This window comes from Juglans microcarpa x Juglans regia, chromosome 2D (assembly GCF_004785595.1).
Source record: "Juglans microcarpa x Juglans regia isolate MS1-56 chromosome 2D, Jm3101_v1.0, whole genome shotgun sequence".
Classification (NCBI taxonomy): Eukaryota; Viridiplantae; Streptophyta; class Magnoliopsida; order Fagales; family Juglandaceae; genus Juglans; species Juglans microcarpa x Juglans regia.
Window position 1 is genome coordinate 27274714 of NC_054596.1, and position 20105 is coordinate 27294818.

Below are 20105 nucleotides of genomic sequence, written 5' to 3' on the forward strand. Positions count from 1 at the left end.
GACCACAGATTAGGAATCCCTTTCCGTTAAGATGGAACCACTGAGTGTACTACCAATGGAACCGGTCCAGCATTGCAATTTGCCTTTTTCCTCTAGGTACCATCATTCATTTTCTTATGGTCGTTACATAGTTTTATACATTAAAACATCATTTAAATACCTTTTCATAGCCTCAATCATAAACATTATCATTTCATGGAATATAAAGACAATAGTACCACATATAACATCCATTTTACATGCATACAACTATTCTTAAGGTGCATAAAAAGGGACTGCTAAAGAAGATCATTACATAAATATACCTTAAAACATTAATACTTTAGCATACTTTCATAAACCATCATTTTATTTTCCTTCATTGCATAAAATGAACATTTTTCATATAAGATTCTCATTTTAATTTTCATATCATTTAAAAAAACTTTAGAAGGATATGAACATAATACTTACCTAGACTCCATGCTATTTCATTTCACGTAGCCTATTTATATGTGTGTCAGATGGCAACTTACATGCATTCATAACTTAACGTCATTTCCTTTTCGAGTGCAGATGTAACTTAAACTTAGAACTTATAAAAAACTAACATTTACTTCGCTTAGAAAAATTCTATTATCCAAATCCATCCTCCATACATCCTTTTACTACCCATTTCACACTTTTTAGGTTATAGCTTATGACCCCCTTGGGGTTTCTACTTATGACGTTCCCACTTTTCTGAACATCCTTTGTGTTGTCCTGGAAAGCTTCCAAACTTGATTTGGCTTCTCCTAGGCTGTTGCTGGCCCAGGGTGAGTAGCCCTTATCTCATCAGCTCCTTGTTCTTGCCTTCATGGTGGGTGACTTTTCTAGCTCGCCTACTATGGGATGAGACACTCATCTCCACCTCGCTTTAGGCACATATCTACCAAGAGGTCGACAATTAATGTCCTTGCTCACCCACATATTGGACTAGCTGCACTTTGCAGCATCTGTAGCAACTTTCTTCGCCACACCAATAGAGTGTCCTTCATATTTTCCTTCCACTCAACTCCATTGGTGGTCTGCACTAGCAGGGTCCTCACACTCTAGCCCTCGCTTATGTTTTGGCGGAGAACCAAGATGTTGGGGACATGCACCGCATGGGTCACACCCCTATCCATGTGGAGAACATTGTGTGCTCGAATGTTTGGCATACGTGTGAATAAAATTTCGTAGCGGAAAGGATAAAGATATGCATTAAAATTATAAGTAAGAGTACCAAAGAATATATTAAAAACATTGAAATCGACGTCATAAGTATTTATAATTCACCGTATTTTAATCTTTGAAGTAACTGAAGTTACTACAATCCATACATTTGCTTATCAAAATTACTTAAATCGATACAACTTGACGCTAATAGAATAATAGCCAGTTCCTCGGGCTAAGTTGGGTCTTCTTGCCAGTACTCACTCTTATCGCCTTCATCTGCAATCACTACAACACAATTGCTTTTTAGTGACGGTTGGGAAATTGTGACAGTCCCTAGACCGTCACTAAAAGGCATTTTCTGTTACAGTTTCTGGAAACCGTCATTAAAGATAGAATGAGATTTTTTTATGTTCCAACGTATGGAAAATTTGCGTTCGAACGTTACATATACGTTCGAACGTTATGTCTGTTTACGTTTGAACGTAAAATGTTTTGGCGCAACCGTTCGAATGTTATTAATTTTACGTTCGAACGTAAAATGTTTGCACCAATGTTCGAACGTTAAGTAATAACGTTCGAACGTTCATTGTAAATTTAAATTAAATAACTTTAATTTAAAAATTATGTGGTTTTTATTGTGCATAATTTGTGAACAAGTCTAAAAAATTGAATTGTATATATTTATATATACACACTTTGTAATATATAAATATATATTATTGATTTATATATATTTGAAATGCAGTGATTTAGTATTAAAGTTGAAAAATATAACATCAAAGAAGATTAAAAATTGAAATTAAAAAACGATAGAAATATTCAATAATATTTTTCGTTACAAATATTAAAAATAAAATACAAAATTTGATAGAATGTAGTAAACAACAGTCAGATGATAACGTTATCCGCAAAAGTCGAACTCCGTACCTCCTCAGTCAAGGTATCAACCTTGTCGTTGAGGATAGTTACACGATGGGTGAGTTCGGCAACAGACGCCGATATAGCCTCGAGCGATCGATCGATCTTATGATCGATATGCGCAGTCAGCTGTGAGATGACCGCATCAACCCAAGCAGGCCGCACATCTCCTGCAGATGTACTCGGCGTATGCTGACTACTACTCCCGACATGACCTGGCTCAGGCTGCGTCGGAGGAACTAGATCCTCTACAGGGGTGGCTGACGTCCCCTCGCCTGTCCAATGCTACGTCGATGCGTGGTCATGTTGAGGGGGCTCATCTGATCTTTGACCCGCTCCTCTGGCTGGGTCGGCACTCCCCGTGCAAGTAATAGTCGGCTGATGAGGACACCATATGGGAGATTATCCGTGGAGATGATGCTCACCTCGTAACGGATCCTCTAAAAGATGTGCAATGGCAAATCTATAGGATCTCCACGTGCCACTCGTATCAAAAATTGTGCCCAAAGCCGACTAAATGTGGTTTTATGAGCCACAAAATCGACATTTGTTGCAACAATAAGGTGCAACATGCGGAAGAAATGTAGCAGATGGTTCTGGTTGAAGGCGTTCTTCCGCTCGATCTGCATGCGATCCCTCCCGGTGAGGATGTAGAAATCCTCGTCTCGGTTATCATCCCGAGCCTCGACGCCAGTATCCTCAGCCTCTGACTGGCCTGCATCTCTGGCTGATGCTGGCTCACATCCCCGGCCAGTAGATGATGTAGAAGTGCCTACATCCTCACGGGGTGTCGAGTGTGCAAATGTCTCCACTCCTCGACGAATCCCAAGGTGCTCGCCGATGACATCTGCTGATACCTCAATGGAAACACCGCGTACAGTCACGGTGTGAGAGGATGCATCCTGAGGCATGTCACACATCCCCATATAGAATTCTTGAACCATTGAGGGGTATACCTTCCCCCTCAATGTGCAGATATTTCCCCAGCCTTTACTGAGGAAAACATCTCTCAGGTTCGTCTGCTGCCAATAGAGTTCGTCGAACTCATTAATTAAGACCTCTCGCTCTACCATAATAGTACGAGCTCCGATACGGGCAGTGTCCAACGTGGCTCCTTCCCTCCCTCGTTTCCTAGTATGCAGTGGAAGAGCCATATCCTGAAAATAGAAAAGGAAAAAAAATTATTTACAATAATGTATTTTTTTGTATTAATTTTAAGATGCTCTGCCATAACGTTCGAACGTTTTATCTTTAATGTTCGAACATTAAAGATAAAACGTTCGGACGTTTATTTATACGTTCGCACGTAAAATAATGTCAATATATTTACATTCGAACGTAAAACAAATACGTTCGAATGTAACAATGTACGTTCGAACATAAGCAGTAAATAAATATTGGCTGACGTACGTTCGGACGTTAAAACAAATACGTTCGAACGTATTTGTTTTACGTGTGAACATAAATATGAACGTCCGAACGTCGAAGCATGAATAATGTAGAAAATCATTACATTCGGATGTTATAATTAAACGTTCGAACGTGGAAGCCGTAACGGCTCTGTAATTTAAACGTCGTACGTTCGAACATCTTGGTGAAACGTTCAAATGTTTCGACGCAAAATGGCTGAGTCGACTCAGCCATTATTGAAATCTCAAAAATTTCTCTACACGGTTCTAAATACCGAAATGTCACCGTGGAAATGAAGTATACACTTCAAGAAACATTTCTACGGTGACTATTCGGCCAATGACTAGCTGTGGTGGCTGGAAAATGAAGTTGAAAATCCGGCAACCACTTATCCGGTTTTAAACAAAACTCAATCTAAATCTCAATCCAAATCTCAATAAAATACATGTTACTTGAATAAAAGATGAATGCCTACCTTTAGTGACGGTTGTGGCGGAGTTGACGGCGGCGGTGAAGGAGGCGTAGCGGCATGCAACGGAGTAGACGATGATACGTATTGGAAATGTCGTTTCGACGTTCGGTTTTGGCCTTATATACACAGAACGTTCGAACGTACTTATTATTACGTTTGAACGTTTTTCAATTTAATATTATATTATAAATGTTTATGTTAAATATATGGTATAGTTTATATATTAGTTACATTTATGTTCTCATTTAAAGTATTATGCTATCATACTATACAATGTAGTATATAGTTATAAATATATATATATAATGTAGTATATATATTATATTATAAGTTAGTATATAATAAAGAATTTAATAAGTAACAATCTAATATATATTATTGATTTATATATATGGTATAATTTAAATATTATATACATTTATGTTCTCATTTAAAATATTATGCTATCATACTATACAATGTAGTATATATATTATATTATAAGTTAGTATATAATAAAGAATTTAATAAGTAACAATTTAATATATATTATTGATTTATATATATGGTATAATTTATATATTATATACATTTATGTTCTCATTTAAAGTATTATGCTATCATACTATACAATGTAGTATATAGTTATAGATATATAAAATGTAGTATACATATTATAGTATAAGTTAGTATATAATAAAGAATTTAATAAGTAACAATTTAATATATATTATTGATTTATATATATGGTATAGTTTATATATTAGTTACATTTATGTTCTCATTTAAAGTATTATGTTATCATACTATACAATGTAGTATATAGTTATAGATATATAAAATGTAGTATACATATTATAGTATAAGTTAGTATATAATAAAGAATTTAATAAGTAACAATTTAATATATATTATTGATTTATATATATGGTATAGTTTATATATTAGTTACATTTATGTTCTCATTTAAAGTATTATGCTATCATACTATACAATGTAGTATATAGTTATAAATATATATATATAAAATGTAGTATATATATTATATTATAAGTTAGTATAGTAGGAATCGTACGTTCGAACGTTTCAAGTTAACGTTCGAACGTTAAACTAAGAGCGGGAAATTTCCCGCTTGATTAAGGTATCTGTGTGATTATTCAGACGTTTGGACGTTTATACTATACGTTCGAACGTAATTTGATGAAAATCACCAGAAAATTATGTACATCCGAACACCAAATATGTTAACCTTCGAACGTTAGTTAAATTAGTGCGGAAAATTTCCTGCTCAAATATGCTAACACTTTGATGAAATGTACGTTCAGACGTTTAAGTTAAATGTTCGAACGTTTATCTGTAAATTTACGAACGTTTGAACGAAAAATTGTGATACATTCGAACATATATGAGGAAAGTGCGGGAACTTTCCCGCTAGATTTTATGTTATAAATAAGAAGGGTACGTTCGAACGTGTACTGTAAACGTCTGAACGTTATGGGCGGGAATAATTTTAGAATATAACGTTCGGACGTACAACTTAAACGTTCGAACGTTTAAACTAATAATTTTAGAACTTAATTAGTACGCGCACGGGAGGAAGCGGATCATTTCTTCTTCTCCCGTGCGCGCAACAGAGAGAGAGAGAGAGAGAGAGAGAGAGAGAGAGGGTGTTAGAGTGAGAGAGAGTTGAGTTAGAGAGTTAGAGAGAATTGAGTTTTGGTAAGAAAAAATTTTTATTTCTTGTCTTTATTTGAATTTTATGATATTTATACAATGTGTTTTTGTTATAGAATATTTCTAATAAGTTAGTGTTATATTTTTTTGAAGAATTGTTTGTTTTGGGAAGTTGGAAGATTTTGATTTGTAAGAGGATATTGTGAGTGCTAGGTATATTTCTAAACTTTATCAATATGTTGTTGTGATTTTATGTTTACTCTTGAAATATTGTGATTATTGTTTGTATAGTTTGTAAGTAGTTTGTGAGTTATTGTAAATATGTTGTGATATGAATTTGAAATATTGTGTTTATTATTAGAAATATATTTTCATTAGGCTTTGTTAATACATGTTTATTGCTTACTCAACTTTAGAAATATGTTAATACATGTGGCATGTTATTTTGTGAATATATTGTGAGTTATTATGAATATGTTGTGATATGGACTTGAAATATTTAAATTATTATTTGTGAATGACGTTTGAATATGTTTACATTGTTACAAATATATTGTCCTTAAGCTTTATTAATACATGTGGCATGTTATTTTATGCTTACAATTAAAATATTGTGATTATTATTTTTTATAGTTTGTAAATAGTTTGTGAGTTATTGTGAATATGTTGTGATATAGATTTGAAAAATTGTGATAATAATATTTCAAATTAAGTAATAACAAATAAAAGTAACTCTTTAAGAATTATAATAATTAAAATTATTGTATAACCATTGAAATTTAAGAATGATAATTAAATATTTATAATAATATTTGAAATTAAGTAATAACAAATAAAACTAACTCTTTAAGAATTATAATATTTAAAATTATATTATACTTCTTTTACAATTTAAGTATAACAATTAAAATTATATTTTAAGAATGATAATAATTAAAATTATAATATAACCTTTAAAATACTCTTCAATAAAAAAGTCTTGAAACTACTAAATAAGTAGAGTTTGAATATGTAAATATACTTATTTATTATAAACTAAAGAGAAAGGAAATAAGGATCAAATAGATTCTTATATAAAAATTATATACTTATTGTCTATATAAGTAAATAACTCACTCAATTAAGTATAACAATTAAGATTATAATTGTGGAATGCTAATAATTAAAATTATATAATAACCTTTAAAATTATATATAACAATTATAATCTCTAAATTTTAGTCTAATTGCTTGACTGTCATAGTCTCTTCGGCCTTGAGAGTTGTCAAGGTCGGACAGTTTGTGACAGTTAAGTAATTAGACTAAAATTTAAACATTTCTTCAAGATCATTCTCCCTCGTTGTGTACAAGACACGAAATGTAGGGTCACATAATCTTCCATCCCTCTTTAGTTTAACAATATGGAGATATTGTTGTATGATTTTTTGCTAGATGCATGTGACATTGCATAAATACCCTTAGACCCGTTTGGGAATCAGTGTACATTTATGTGTCCACTGATTCCTGAATTGTCCAGTGTGGACAGTTTGAGATTATATTATCTGTATTGCACATTTTTGTTACTCGCTACTTTCCACGTTTAATATGAAGTTTCAGTGTCTTCTTCTACTGTTCTTCGGGTATACTGTTCGTAGGGTCACAATCCCGATATTTGAACATGTATATTTGGAGAATTATGGGGAGATGCTGCCGAAATTTCTACTAACGTAGAAATTAGTAGAGTGACGAGATTTGTGCAATATGGAGAATATAATCTCAAATGGGATAGGATCAACTACCTTATCAAAAAAGTAATGAGAATTGGAGCATGACATGCATGTGAATTTTCAATGTACGTGTTATTAATATATAGATGTTTTTAGAAATGGACAAAAATTGGATGCGTCTGGACGATAGACTTGGAAAGGATTACGTACCCTATGCATGTGGAGTAAGAACTTTCATTGATTTTGCATGGGCTTCTGCTGATAGTCGTGGTTACATTAAGTGTCCATGTCAAGGGTGTAAAAATTTGTGTGCGATAGGATTGGATGAAGTAGAGCGTCATATATTTGTGAACAGTATGGATCTGGGATATACGCGATGGGTACTGCATGGTGAGCCGTATGAAGGGTCAGCAGATGTATTGGTCGATCATCACAATTATTTGCGGCATATGGATGATGATTATGAGCATGATGAGAGGAGGAGATGTTAGGTGACATTGGAGCTGGGATGTTTATGGATGAGGTTAACGACAATGCCTCAACTGGTGGATCAGGGACTGATTGTGAAAATTTCCCTTCACTGTGGGAAGATGCAAAGCACGAGCTTTACCCAGGTTGTACAAAACATTCCAAAATGTCGTTTATTGTGCGGTTGCTTCACATTAAATCATTGTGTGAGATGTCGACGAAAGCAATAAACATGGTATTGGACTTATTTAACGAGGTGCTTCCCGAAGGGTCTGCATTGCCTAAGAACTTTTATGAAGCGAAGCAGTTGAGAAAGGGATTAGGATTTGAGTACAAGTCCATACATGCATGCAAGAATGATTGTGTATTGTTCTGGAAGGAGAACGAGGAGAAACAAGCATGTCCTGTATGTGGAGAGTCGAGGTGGAAAGGTAAGAAAAACGTCCCGATTAAGGTGTTGCAGTATTTTCCCTTGAAACCTAGGTTGCAAAGACTATATATGTGTAAGAAAACAGCTCATGATATGAGGTGGCACGAGGAGAAAAGAGTTAAGAATGACGGGTATATGAGGCATCCAGCTGATTCACTTGCGTGGCAGTCTTTTGATAATCAGTATCCAGAGTTCGGGTTAGAAGCTCAGAACGTGCGCCTGGGACTCACAACCGATGGATTCAACCCTTTTGGGAATATGAGTACAAGTTATAGCACTTGGCCCGTGGTATTGATTCCGTACAATCTTCCACCATGGAGGTGCATGAAGGCGCCAAACTTTTTGTTAACTTTACTCATCCCTGGCCCTAGATCACCTGGGAATGATATTGACGTATTCATGCAGCCGTTGATTGAAGAGCTGAAAGAGTTATGGGAAACAGGGGTTAGAACTTATGATGCATCTAAGTCGACATCTTTTCAGATGCATGCTGCAGTAATGTGGACCATAAATGATTTTTCGGCGTATGGGAATCTTTCCGGCTGGAGTACGAAAGGGAAGTTAGCGTGTCCGACGTGTAATAAAGAAACTGCTAATGAGTGGCTAAAATTTTCTCAGAAGTTGTGTTTCATGGGTCATCGACGTTATTTACCAGCAAATCATGCATGGAGAAGAGAATGTGCCAAGTTTGATGGAAGAGTAGAGGATAGGATTGCACCAAAAGAGTTGTCCGGAGAAGAGATAGTGGAACAACTGCAACATGTTAGAGCGAACAATTTTGGTAAAGGTTGGGGAAAGAACAAGAGAAAACGAGCCGTACCAGAATTGAATTGGACAAAGCGTAGTATTTTTTTTGACTTGCCGTATTGGTCGTCATGCAAGTTGCGACATAGTTTGGATGTAATGCACATAGAGAAGAATATTTGTGATAATATACTGGGTACATTGATGAGTATTAAAAAAAAGACGAAAGACACGATCAAGACGAGGAAAGATCTTGAGAGAATGAGAATTAAACATAATCTGTATTTGCGGGTGGAAGGCAACAGGGTGGTCATGCCGCATGCATGTTTTACGATGACGAGAGAGGAGAGGATGGATTTCTGCAAATGGTTGCAAGGTGTGAAGTTGCCAGATGGTTATGCTTCAAATATTGGTAGATGCGTGAGTCCTGATGATTGGAAAATCAATGGATTGAAAAGTCATGATTGTCACATATTTTTGCAGAAGTTATTACCTGTGGGAATTCGTGGGAAGCTTACATCTAATGTACGTGTGGCCATATCTGAACTATGTATGTTTTTCAAGGATTTGTGTGCTCGGGTAGTAAATCGAGATGTGTTGTCAAAATTGGAAGAAGACATTGCTACTATACTATGTAAATTCGAGCAGATCTTTCCACCATCATTTTTTGATGTCATGGTCCATTTAGCAATACATTTACCGCGAGAGGTACTTCTGGGTGGACCGGTGCAGTTCCGTTGGATGTATCCAGTTGAAAGATATTTGGGTCGATTGAAGAGCACTGTTGGGAATAAAGCCAAAGCTGAGGGTTCAATAGCAGAGGCCTATATACACGATGAATGGTTAACATTTTGCTCTCTATATCTTTGTGGTGTTGAGACACGATTTAATCTTCAAGAGCGAAATGCTGATCTTGCTACTCCGCCTCCTCGTGAGCTATCAGTGTTTTCCCAGAATGTACGACCCTTGGGTGCACAAACAGGTTACGATTTAATTGATGGAGAGTTGGGTAAAGTTCGGTGGTATATGCTAAATAACTGCCGAGAGATTGATGATTATCTTAGGTATGTCATTTCATTTCTTTGAATAATTATAGTTTTCTTTAAATTAATTAGAATTGTTGTGCTCAAAATATACTTCTTTTGCAACATGTTATAACAGTGACCACATGGACAAACTTAGGACGGAAGACGTAGAAAATATAGAGGCAAGACACGAGGAAGAATTTCCCGAATGGTTTGAAGAACGTGTATGAACTAAAATTATATATATGTTATATTGTGAAATTTTTAACTCTGGATAATGAAATAATAAATATATACTATTTCAATTTATAGATTTTGGAACAACGTGCTCGTGATCTCGGATCAATTTCTTCTGAATTGTATGCATTGGCCCGTGGTCCCTCAAATAGAGCACTTCGATATACTGCATGCACGGTTCGAGGTTATAGATTCCATACTTTGGACCGTGAACGTAATAGAAAGATTCAAAATTGTGGTGTGTTGGTCGAGGGGAGTCATGGAACAGATGATATTGACTATTATGGTGTCATACGTGATATTATCGGATTGAAATATCTGGGTGGGTCTGTAACATATGTCTTTAAATGTGATTGGTGGGATCTAGGCGGTGGTCGGGTTTCGATACATAGGGATAATCACTTTACGAGTGTCAATACTACATCTAAATGGTACGAAGATGATCCATTCGTATTGGCTTGTCAAGCTACCCAAGTCTATTACTTGATTGATCCAATGAAAAGTGCTGATGAAGATAGTGGGGAGATAACTTGGCGAGTCGTACAAGAATTTGTTCCTCGAAATATATATGAAGCAGGAACGAGTGCAGATTACGAGAATAGTGGAGATGAAGATGACACTCCGATTGTTGAGGCATACCAGGAAGATGGAGAGGGTATTAACTTGTTTGTTGACCTCGGTGCACTCGAGTTGCTCCCCTTGTGTAGAGATGATGTCCCACCCGTACATCTCGACCCGTCTGTATTAAATGATCATTCAATTCAAGTCAGTGAGGAGGAAGAAGAAGAAGACGAGTCAGAAGATGAAGACGTATTTCTATCCGGGCAGGAGGTGGATAAAGATGATGAAGAAGATGTGCATGATGATGATGAAGATGTTATTGATGGAGATTCTGAAACAAGCATGGAAAATTCATATGAAGAATAAAAGTACTAAATATTTTATTCATATAGGTGACTATAAAATATCTTGAATTTTCATAATTTCTTCTAATTAATTTTCTTTGATATAATTAATTATTTTAAAGAATGCCGCCAAAACGACAACGAATAAATGTGCCTCCGCCAAGTCCAAGTCCTGAATCCATTGAGGACTCCCCACTCGAGGAATCCGTTCCTGAAGATCAAGCTAACACAGAAGAGAACAACAGCCAGTCGACACCTACCAGTAAGGAAATATTGTCGTTGATAATTATATATATAGTTAATACTTTTTTCTCAATAACTATATAATTATAATTATAGTATATCTATTATCATGTAGTTGATGCATCTGCACGTCGCGGTCGTGGCTATACACGTGGAATCTCTTTTGAAAAAAATAGAAGGCATGGTAAACTGAAGATCACAATTCCTGATAATTCCACTGGAGGAGTGGATGATAGTGCAGCAGCGCTTTCCTCATATATTGGCACAGTAGTTCGAGCTTATGCTCCATTTTATGTGCGCTCATGGCGAGATGTTCCGAATGAGATTAAGGAGCACATTCGAAGTCGTGTGCTGGTGAGTTTACTTTTCAGTATATTTTTTTCACCTAGATTAATATATTATATTTTTTACCTGATTCCCTTATTAGGATGAATTCGACCTCGACTTTGGCCGTAGCGAGGATTTGAGAACTGTGAATGAGTTGATGGTTACACTATTCCAAAGTCACAAAGGACGATGTCATGACCACTTCAAGAAGTTTGAGACGTTAGAAGAGGCTGCGCAGTCTCCTTTTCAGCAGATGAAGTTAGATGATTGGAGAAAGTGTTGTGATCTTTTCGCATCTCCAGATTATCAGGTATTTTACATTTATATCTTTTAATTATTTACATTCATATTCATTTTATATATTATATATATACATATTACAATTAACATTTTTAATATATTTTGTAGCACTTGAGTTCTACAAATGCACAGAATAGATCCGTTCTGACTGTCCACCATCGTGCTGGTTCAAGGTCATTCCACCGTCTTGCTGAAAAAATGGTAATTAAAAAATTATAGAATTCATTTATTTTCCTGATATTATTTCTGATAAGTACTAATATTATCTTTTTAAAATTGCTAATATTGTCGCTTTGTTAGAAACGTGATGATCCTGAAAACTTTTCCCTCATTCATGTCTATGCTGCTGCTCACACTAATGAGCATAGTGAGTGGATGGATCCTGTCGCTGCAGATAATTATGTAAGCAGTGTTAATTTTGTTAAATAAATTATTTATATAATATTTTAATAGTTTATTTCTTATTTCTATTTCTTTTAATACGTTACTAATTATTTACGATCATTACCTTTTAAATTGCAGAGCAAAATGTTGGAGATGCAGTCGGCTTCTGAGGAATCCTCTCCTAGTGACATAGACATATTCACGTAAGTGCTCGGGCCGCAGTCTAGTATGGCAAGAGGTTTGGGACGATCTATCAAGCATAAATGTTCATCCTCCTCAACCTCATCGGCTTCACAAATTAATAATCTTACGGCAGATTTAGAAGCTGCACGGCGTGAGAATGAGTATATGAGGTCGAGACAACAAAAGTTAGAGTCTCTCTTAGAACGACAGTCTCATTTAGAGACGCGTTTGCAGGACCAACAGAGAGACCAGGAGGAAAGAATACGCAGTGAAGTGCAAGAACAAGTGCAACGGGAGATGATGGTGCAAATGGAGCGTGTTATGTCGTTGCAACAGAATCCCCGTGGGCGAGGGAAAAAGAAGAAATAAATTTTATCAATATTTCTGACTAGTTTTAATATCTAATTTTGTGCTTTTATAAGACATTGTTACTTGTTAATTGGGTATGTAATATGATACAATTGGTATTATGTTTTTAAATTTTATGAAATTAGTATTTCTGATCTGTACGTTCGAATGTAAATAAAAATCGTTCGAACATTGGTTCACACTGTAACAAACGTTTGAACGTAAATACAATTGAATCGTTCGAATGTTAAACTATACGTTCGAATGTACTCACACTAAAACGAACAAATCGTTCGAACGGTAAAGCGACTAACGTTCGAACAAAGAACTTGCATTCGGACGCTCCTTCGTTTACATTCGAAATAACGTCCGAACATTAAACGCGCTACGTTTGAACATTTACGTTTACGTTCAAACAAATATTCGAACGTTTATTGTAATTAACGTTCGGATGCATTAACATTCGAACGTAAATATGATACGTTCGAACACGATATCCAACGAACGTCAACTTCTCTCATTCGAATGCCAATCGGTTGGGTATAACGTCCGAACGTTTGATTTTACGTCCAAACGTGATTTTCTGTGACAGTTCATAACCGTCACAAAAAAAGGAACGTTCGAACGTTGTACCGAACGGAACACTTCCAACCGTCACTAAAAATATTTTTTGTGACGGTTGAACAGTAAACCGTCACCAAATGTTTTCTGTGACGCACTTTAGGTGACGGTCATGGTGACGGTTTCAAACAGTCACCAAATATGTTTAGTGACGGTTTGCCATTTTTTTGTGACAGTTTTCTCTGTTACAAAACACACATTCTGTTGTAGTGAATGAAGTCTATGGTATTGAGGAGCAGAACCGTAGTGGAACTACCATGAAGAGATTTCTAAAAATTGTAGTAAGAACCATGACAATGCTTATACTATATGAAATGGTAGTGAAAATGCAAAGGAGAAACTTCAGGAAATACGAAAATTATGCATATTTATTGAGGCTGGAGGAACGAGCAAATAATATTTCTCCCCGAGTAACAAGAATAAAATAATCATATGCATGCGTTTAAATTCAAGAACGACAAAGAAGGCGAGCATCGCTTCTGGAACGCATCATTCGGGCGAGTAAGCGAACGTATTCTTCGTTAGGCAGTTCCCAGCTGTCCAAGTGTACACTGGACTAAGGGAGGTGACAGTGACCGTAATGATGCATCTTGTTGTGTCCTAGAAGCTCTACCGAGAAGAGACAAGCTCCTCAAGCGGGATTGGTCCTTTAGTTTGCCGCTTGTGAATGTAGCACATGTGGCGATAAAGTCTCCTCGAATGGTTGGACAGAAAGTGAATCCATGATCTTGCTAGCAACGAAGTCGTATTTGAAGAACTAAGGAGTGTGTGAGGGCGTTTGATTGAGAGGTCACTTTTTAGAACTCTCACATTGTATTCGAGCACTCCCAATTTCAAGGTGCTTGTTTAAATTCGTATCTCAGCACACAGGAAATGTGTCCGGGCACTAGTTCGGTCTCTCAGTAAGGCGGGAAAATCGTTTCTGAACATTTGCTTCGACTTGTACCATTTTGTTTATTGCTCGCCCATCATCCCATTTAATTAGCCCTTAGCTTGTCCCTTTTGTGTTCGTATAGTGCATTAATCGCCTGTTGCATATTCTTTGCCCATACCGCACCATGCATGTCTATTCTTTGCTCGCCCAAAATGCCTTATTTCTTATTTTACCTACCCAAACATTGCTTATTTATCTATCCTTGCCTAAGTCTTTACTCGCCCAAATGATGGTTTTGTTTACTCAAGCTTGTCGAAAGAGTGTGTTTGAATGTTAAAGTGAGTGGAGTTGAGATGATAAAATATTGTTAGAATATTTTTTTTAATATTATTATTATTTTAAAATTTGAAAAAGTTGAATTGTTTATTATATTTTGTATTGGAATTTGAAAAAGTTATAATGATGAATTGAGATGAGTTGAGAGTAATTTAGTAACCAAATATACCCTAAGTCTTTCCTTGCCCAGGGCTTTGCCCCCTTGCTTACCTTGTAAGACTTTTCTTTACGCCTGAGGTTACAAGGGTAGATGCAGTTACATTGCTATTGCGTTAGGGTTTCCTTCTAACGTCCGGACGGCCTCACGCATAGAGACAAACATATATATATATATATTAAAAAATAATATTTTAATAATATTTTAATAATTTTAATTTTTAATTTTTATTTAAAATTATTTTATTTCTTCTCACTATCGGTGGCCGGTATTCATTACTTCTTCTATTTTTAATTTTAATTTTTACTAACTTATCCCAAAAATTAATGATCTGAAGTCAACTCAATATCTTTGAGGGGACACTGCCTAGTTTGCCATATATTTTCGTTCATACCGGGTAGAAAAGTAAAATTAGGATTACAAAGGCTAGTTAATTGGTGACCACCCCTTTGTTCAAAGAGCTTTACCACATAACGTCCACACATTTCTAAGTGTCAGCTAAGGAGATAGTAGAGCATATTCCTCGCAGTGTAGGTTTGCAATTTTTAGTTCTTAACGAGGCAGAGTTTTGCAAAACGTGGAGCCTATTTAGCACCTTTCCAAAGACCTCACCACATCTCCAAACTGGTCCATAAACAAGGCCTCAAAGCTACACGAAAACCTAAGTATTCAGGAGATTCTGTGCCGTTGAGATGTCGGCTATTCTTTGGGTGGTTTGTCCGAAGGAGAACGCTCAGTCTCTGCTCAGTCTCATTCCAAGAAACGGCAGAAGGAAAAGGTGTAAATTCAACTCCAGACAGAGTTTATCTGCTTATTCAAATGCAGTTGCGAACCCATCGAGATCCTCGGAGGAGAGGGTGTATGAAGTGGTGCTAAAGCAAGCAGCCCTGGTTAGAGAGCTAAGGAAAGAGAGTGCTCTTGATTTGGGGAAACCCATCGAGACCGATGGTACGACTGATTGGAATCTGTTGAATGAGGCTTACGAGAGGTGTGGCGAGGTCTGTGCCGAATATGCCAAGACCTTTTACTTGGGTACTTTGCGCGCTCTCTCTCTCTCTCTCTCTGATTCTAAGCGATTCTGTGTCTGATTTTCAATCGGATAATGCTGTTATTATTATTGAATATTTTTAACCAAGAAGTTTTTTTGGATCTGCAGAAGAATGTATTTGAATATTTCATTTTAATCTTATCTTGTCCACATATTATATATCTTTTTAAAAGTTTAGTCTATGAAAAAGTTTCCTTTTATTTTTAACTTTTCTTTTCCGAACTGTTTCATGACTGTAGATTAATTTAACTGGTTGATGGGTTCAAGATTCTTTCGAGATAAAAAATTCCATTTTATTTTTATTTTTCTCGCTGTGCGTGAATCTCTTTCGATATGATTAAAATATTAAACAAATGTTGGATATTCCTACGTATGGAATGTTCGCATGATATATCAACTTCAACATATAATGTAATTGTAGACCGTTTTACTCGGAAATTCTTGTTTTTGCAGCCTGGAATTCTAAATTTCTTGGGCCTTTGTCAGGTACATTACTTATGACGCCAGAAAGGAGAAGAGCTATTTGGGCAATTTATGGTATGCGGGGTTATATATACTTAACAGTTTGCAAACTCATTTTCTTTGGTCATATATATATTGAATGAATCCTTACTGATTTTGATGATTCCTTGCAATAAATGCTTAATTTACTGATTTTGTGATATATCTTTAGGCTATTAGAGTTGTCACTTAAAATCAGTTTGAAACAGACGTTACAATTTGCCCATCTTTTAAGTTCCACACCAACTATTTCGACACAACAACTATTTTTCGTTTATCTTGACGGATGGATTTTAACAATTTAATAAATAATAACTTATGTTTGAAATTGATGGATTGAGTGACAATTTGACAGTTTGGAGTAATATTAGAAAATGAGTGGCAATTGTGAGTAAAGTGTATTTCTTCATTTTTTTTTACAAGTCGCAAGAAATGCCGTTAACACTACATATGAACAAATAAAAAAACTTCATTTTCTGCAACTAGGCCAACTGGTACATTCTACGTACAATTTGTGCCTTGGTTGCCATGGGAAAGGCAAAATAAACTCGACTGGTTGCAATCTTTTCCTCGAAGCACCATCCCATCGCTCTCTTTGTCTAAAAACTTAGTCTCATTTGGATTGAGAGATGAGATGAGATAAGATGACTTGATATGGTTTGTGAATAATAGTGAGATTTATGAGTTAAAATTTGAAAATAATAGTAGATAGTAGTGAGATGAGTTGATATGATCTCGTAATCCAAACCGGCTCTTAACATAGGAAGGATCGTTAATGACAATGTTATGTTATCTTAGGTTAAAGGCCTTTTGGGCCTAATAATACCATTCTCCTCTTATCAGTGGATATTCAGGAATCGAGTCTCAACGTGTCAATCTCACTTCTTGTAACAGGAAAAAAAAAGAAAAGAAAAAGAAAGTGCTAATAAATAGTGCTGATTGAAATATGTCAATCTGGTGTGCAGTGTGGTGCAGGAGGACCGACGAGCTTGTGGATGGGCCTAATGCTTCACACATTACACCGAAGGCTATGGAAAGATGGGAAAAAAGACTGACGGACCTCTTTGAAGGTCGCCCGTATGACATGTACGATGCTGCCCTATCTGATACAGTCTCAAAGTTCCCTGTGGATGTACAGGTACCCCCAAAAAATGGCTATTTAATTCCTAAAATTTGTCTTGGCTATATAGAATATCTGTATGTATGTACTAACATTAGGCCAACTCAACATCGATTACTTGCTTCCTTGGACAGCCCTTCAAAGACATGATAGAAGGAATGAGGTTAGACTTGAGAAAATCAAGATACGACAACTTCGACGAGCTCTACCTTTACTGTTACTATGTTGCCGGGACTGTCGGACTCATGAGTGTTCCGGTAATGGGGATAGCACCAGAATCAAAGGCTTCAACCGAGAGTATTTATAATGCGGCATTAGCCCTTGGAATTGCTAATCAACTCACCAACATACTCAGAGATGTTGGAGAAGAGTAAGGTTCTTATAATGCAGAAATACCTTAAGAAGAGTCCGTTGGTTTTAGTTTTTGGTCACTAACATTTATAATTCTGTTTGGATTTGATTGATGAAAGGGTTTCAGAATACACTACTCCTTTGGAGTCAAAATAATATAGTTTGGATAAGAATGTATATGTTTTCTTTCAATCGGGATACAAAAGCGCTAACATGACCTTTTTATGTACGTGGTTTTCCTAGTGCTAGGAGAGGAAGAATCTATCTGCCTCAAGATGAACTAGCACGTTCTGGACTTTCAGATGAGGATATATTTCGGGCCAAAGTGACAGATAAATGGCGGAGTTTCATGAAGGGGCAGATAAAGCGAGCGAGGATGTTCTTTGATGAAGCAGAGAAGGGAGTTGCAGAGCTCAGCTCAGCCAGTAGATGGCCCGTCTGGGCATCTTTGTTGCTATATCGACAGATCTTAGATGCCATCGAAGCTAATGATTACAACAACTTCACAAAACGTGCTTACGTAGGAAAAGCAAAGAAACTTGTCTCGCTTCCTGCTGCTTATGGTAGAGCACTTCTCGGCCCCTCTAAATTGGCCGAGTTGGTAAAGAGATCAATCCGTTAATTTGCCATGTTTTTACTATCAAAATTCCTAGTTTTTACTAAGTTTTTTTTTTGGCTTGGTATCGGAGGAGAAAGTAAAATTCTTTAGACCTTTGCTTAAAATGTGTAAATTTCTTCGTTCGAAATTGTTGTAAAAATACCTGAAATCCCAATAAAATCTCAAAACTGAGAATGGAGAACGTGTATAATCGGTTTGTTTCCGAAAAATCATTGCACTCTTCTCTCCCAAACCCTCCTACCTCTCTTCCCACTATTGAACTAACAACGTGAAAGGCTTACATTAAATACTGGATTAAGGTTCTTGCAGCCGAAATCTCCAAGGTAAAAAAGTTGGTTGATCGTGATTTAAAATTACTGCATCGCTTGGACGTTCCAGCTGTGGAACCGAGGCCTTCCAATGAGGCCTTAGGAAGCTGAAACTGAATTTAGATGTCAGCTCTTTTGGGAATACAAAACCTGCTGGGGGAGGGGGAATTATTCGGAATCATGAAGGAAGGTTTGTGTTTGCTTTCTCAAAATTCTTTAGTTCTTGCACTAATAATGAAGCTGAGCTTCGGGCAATTGTAGAGGGAATAAAATTCTGTCGTCAGTTGGGTTATTTTTTCATTGAGATAAAATGTGATTATTTGATTGTGGTTTCTTAGTTGGTGATTAAAGTTTGATGTGGTATTTATGGGATTTCTGGGACCAATTATTGAGCTTGTTGGAGGGTTTTGATTTCTATATCAAGCATCTTTTTAGAGAAGAGAATAAAGTGACTGATGAATTGATTAGAGCTGGTGCATTAGGGGAGGATTCTTTGATTTTAGATGTTGCTGAGTTGCCATGTGAGGTAAGAGGTTTGTACAGGTTAGACAAAGGGGGTACGACATATGTAAGGTGTCGATCATAGTTCATTGTTGGGCTTTCAAGTTTGGCTTGTAAATGGAGGTTTTATTTCTTATAGGGTTTTCCTCCACCATAAGTGGGGTTTAATAAAGTTTATGGAGATTCGGTTTGCATAACTTGTATTTGTTTCACAAATATATGAGTGATGCCGTCAATCCAACCCAATGGCCTGGAACTTCAAAATTCCCGACCTTTCTCAAACGGAGATCAGTTGAATCTCTTTCAAGCAGACCCAACCCATTCTTATATTTGAGCTTCATTAGGCTTGTTAAGAAAACCACAAACATAAACCAAGCGAACGAACCAAATTGAACTGATTGGTCCAGTTTTTTGCCTAGTTTGGTTGTTTCGGTTTTGTGTTTCATTTTTTTAATCATTTCGGTGGAGGTTTGTCTTTTTCACTGGGACCTAGGCATATAACGGATTCGGTTTTGGGTAAATTTTGGAACTGAACTTATATATACCAGTTTGAAAATTTAAGAACTGATCGATTATTCACTGAAACGAAACTTTTGATTTTTTTAGTTTCGTTTAGGTTTGATTCCCTTTTTCCAATTTATTGTTTACATATGTGACACTACATAAGTTCCTCTAATGCTTGTTCTCCTTGAATGAACTTTTTTTTACAAGTATCCTCAAAGGAACTTCTTATTTCCCAA

The 20105-nt window shown here is 36.1% G+C and overlaps 1 protein-coding gene across 1 annotated transcript; it reads left to right on the forward strand.

The window, feature by feature from the left end:
• Positions 1 to 15403: 15403 nt before the first annotated feature.
• LOC121250609 (phytoene synthase 2, chloroplastic-like) lies at positions 15404 to 18743 on the forward strand. Its single transcript, XM_041149762.1, has 5 exons — positions 15404 to 15949; positions 16452 to 16502; positions 17432 to 17604; positions 17721 to 17956; positions 18181 to 18743. Exons 1-5 carry the CDS (start codon positions 15610 to 15612, stop codon positions 18557 to 18559), a joined length of 1179 nt encoding a protein of 392 aa, XP_041005696.1. The 5' UTR covers positions 15404 to 15609; the 3' UTR covers positions 18560 to 18743.
• The last annotated feature ends 1362 nt before the right edge of the window (positions 18744 to 20105 follow it).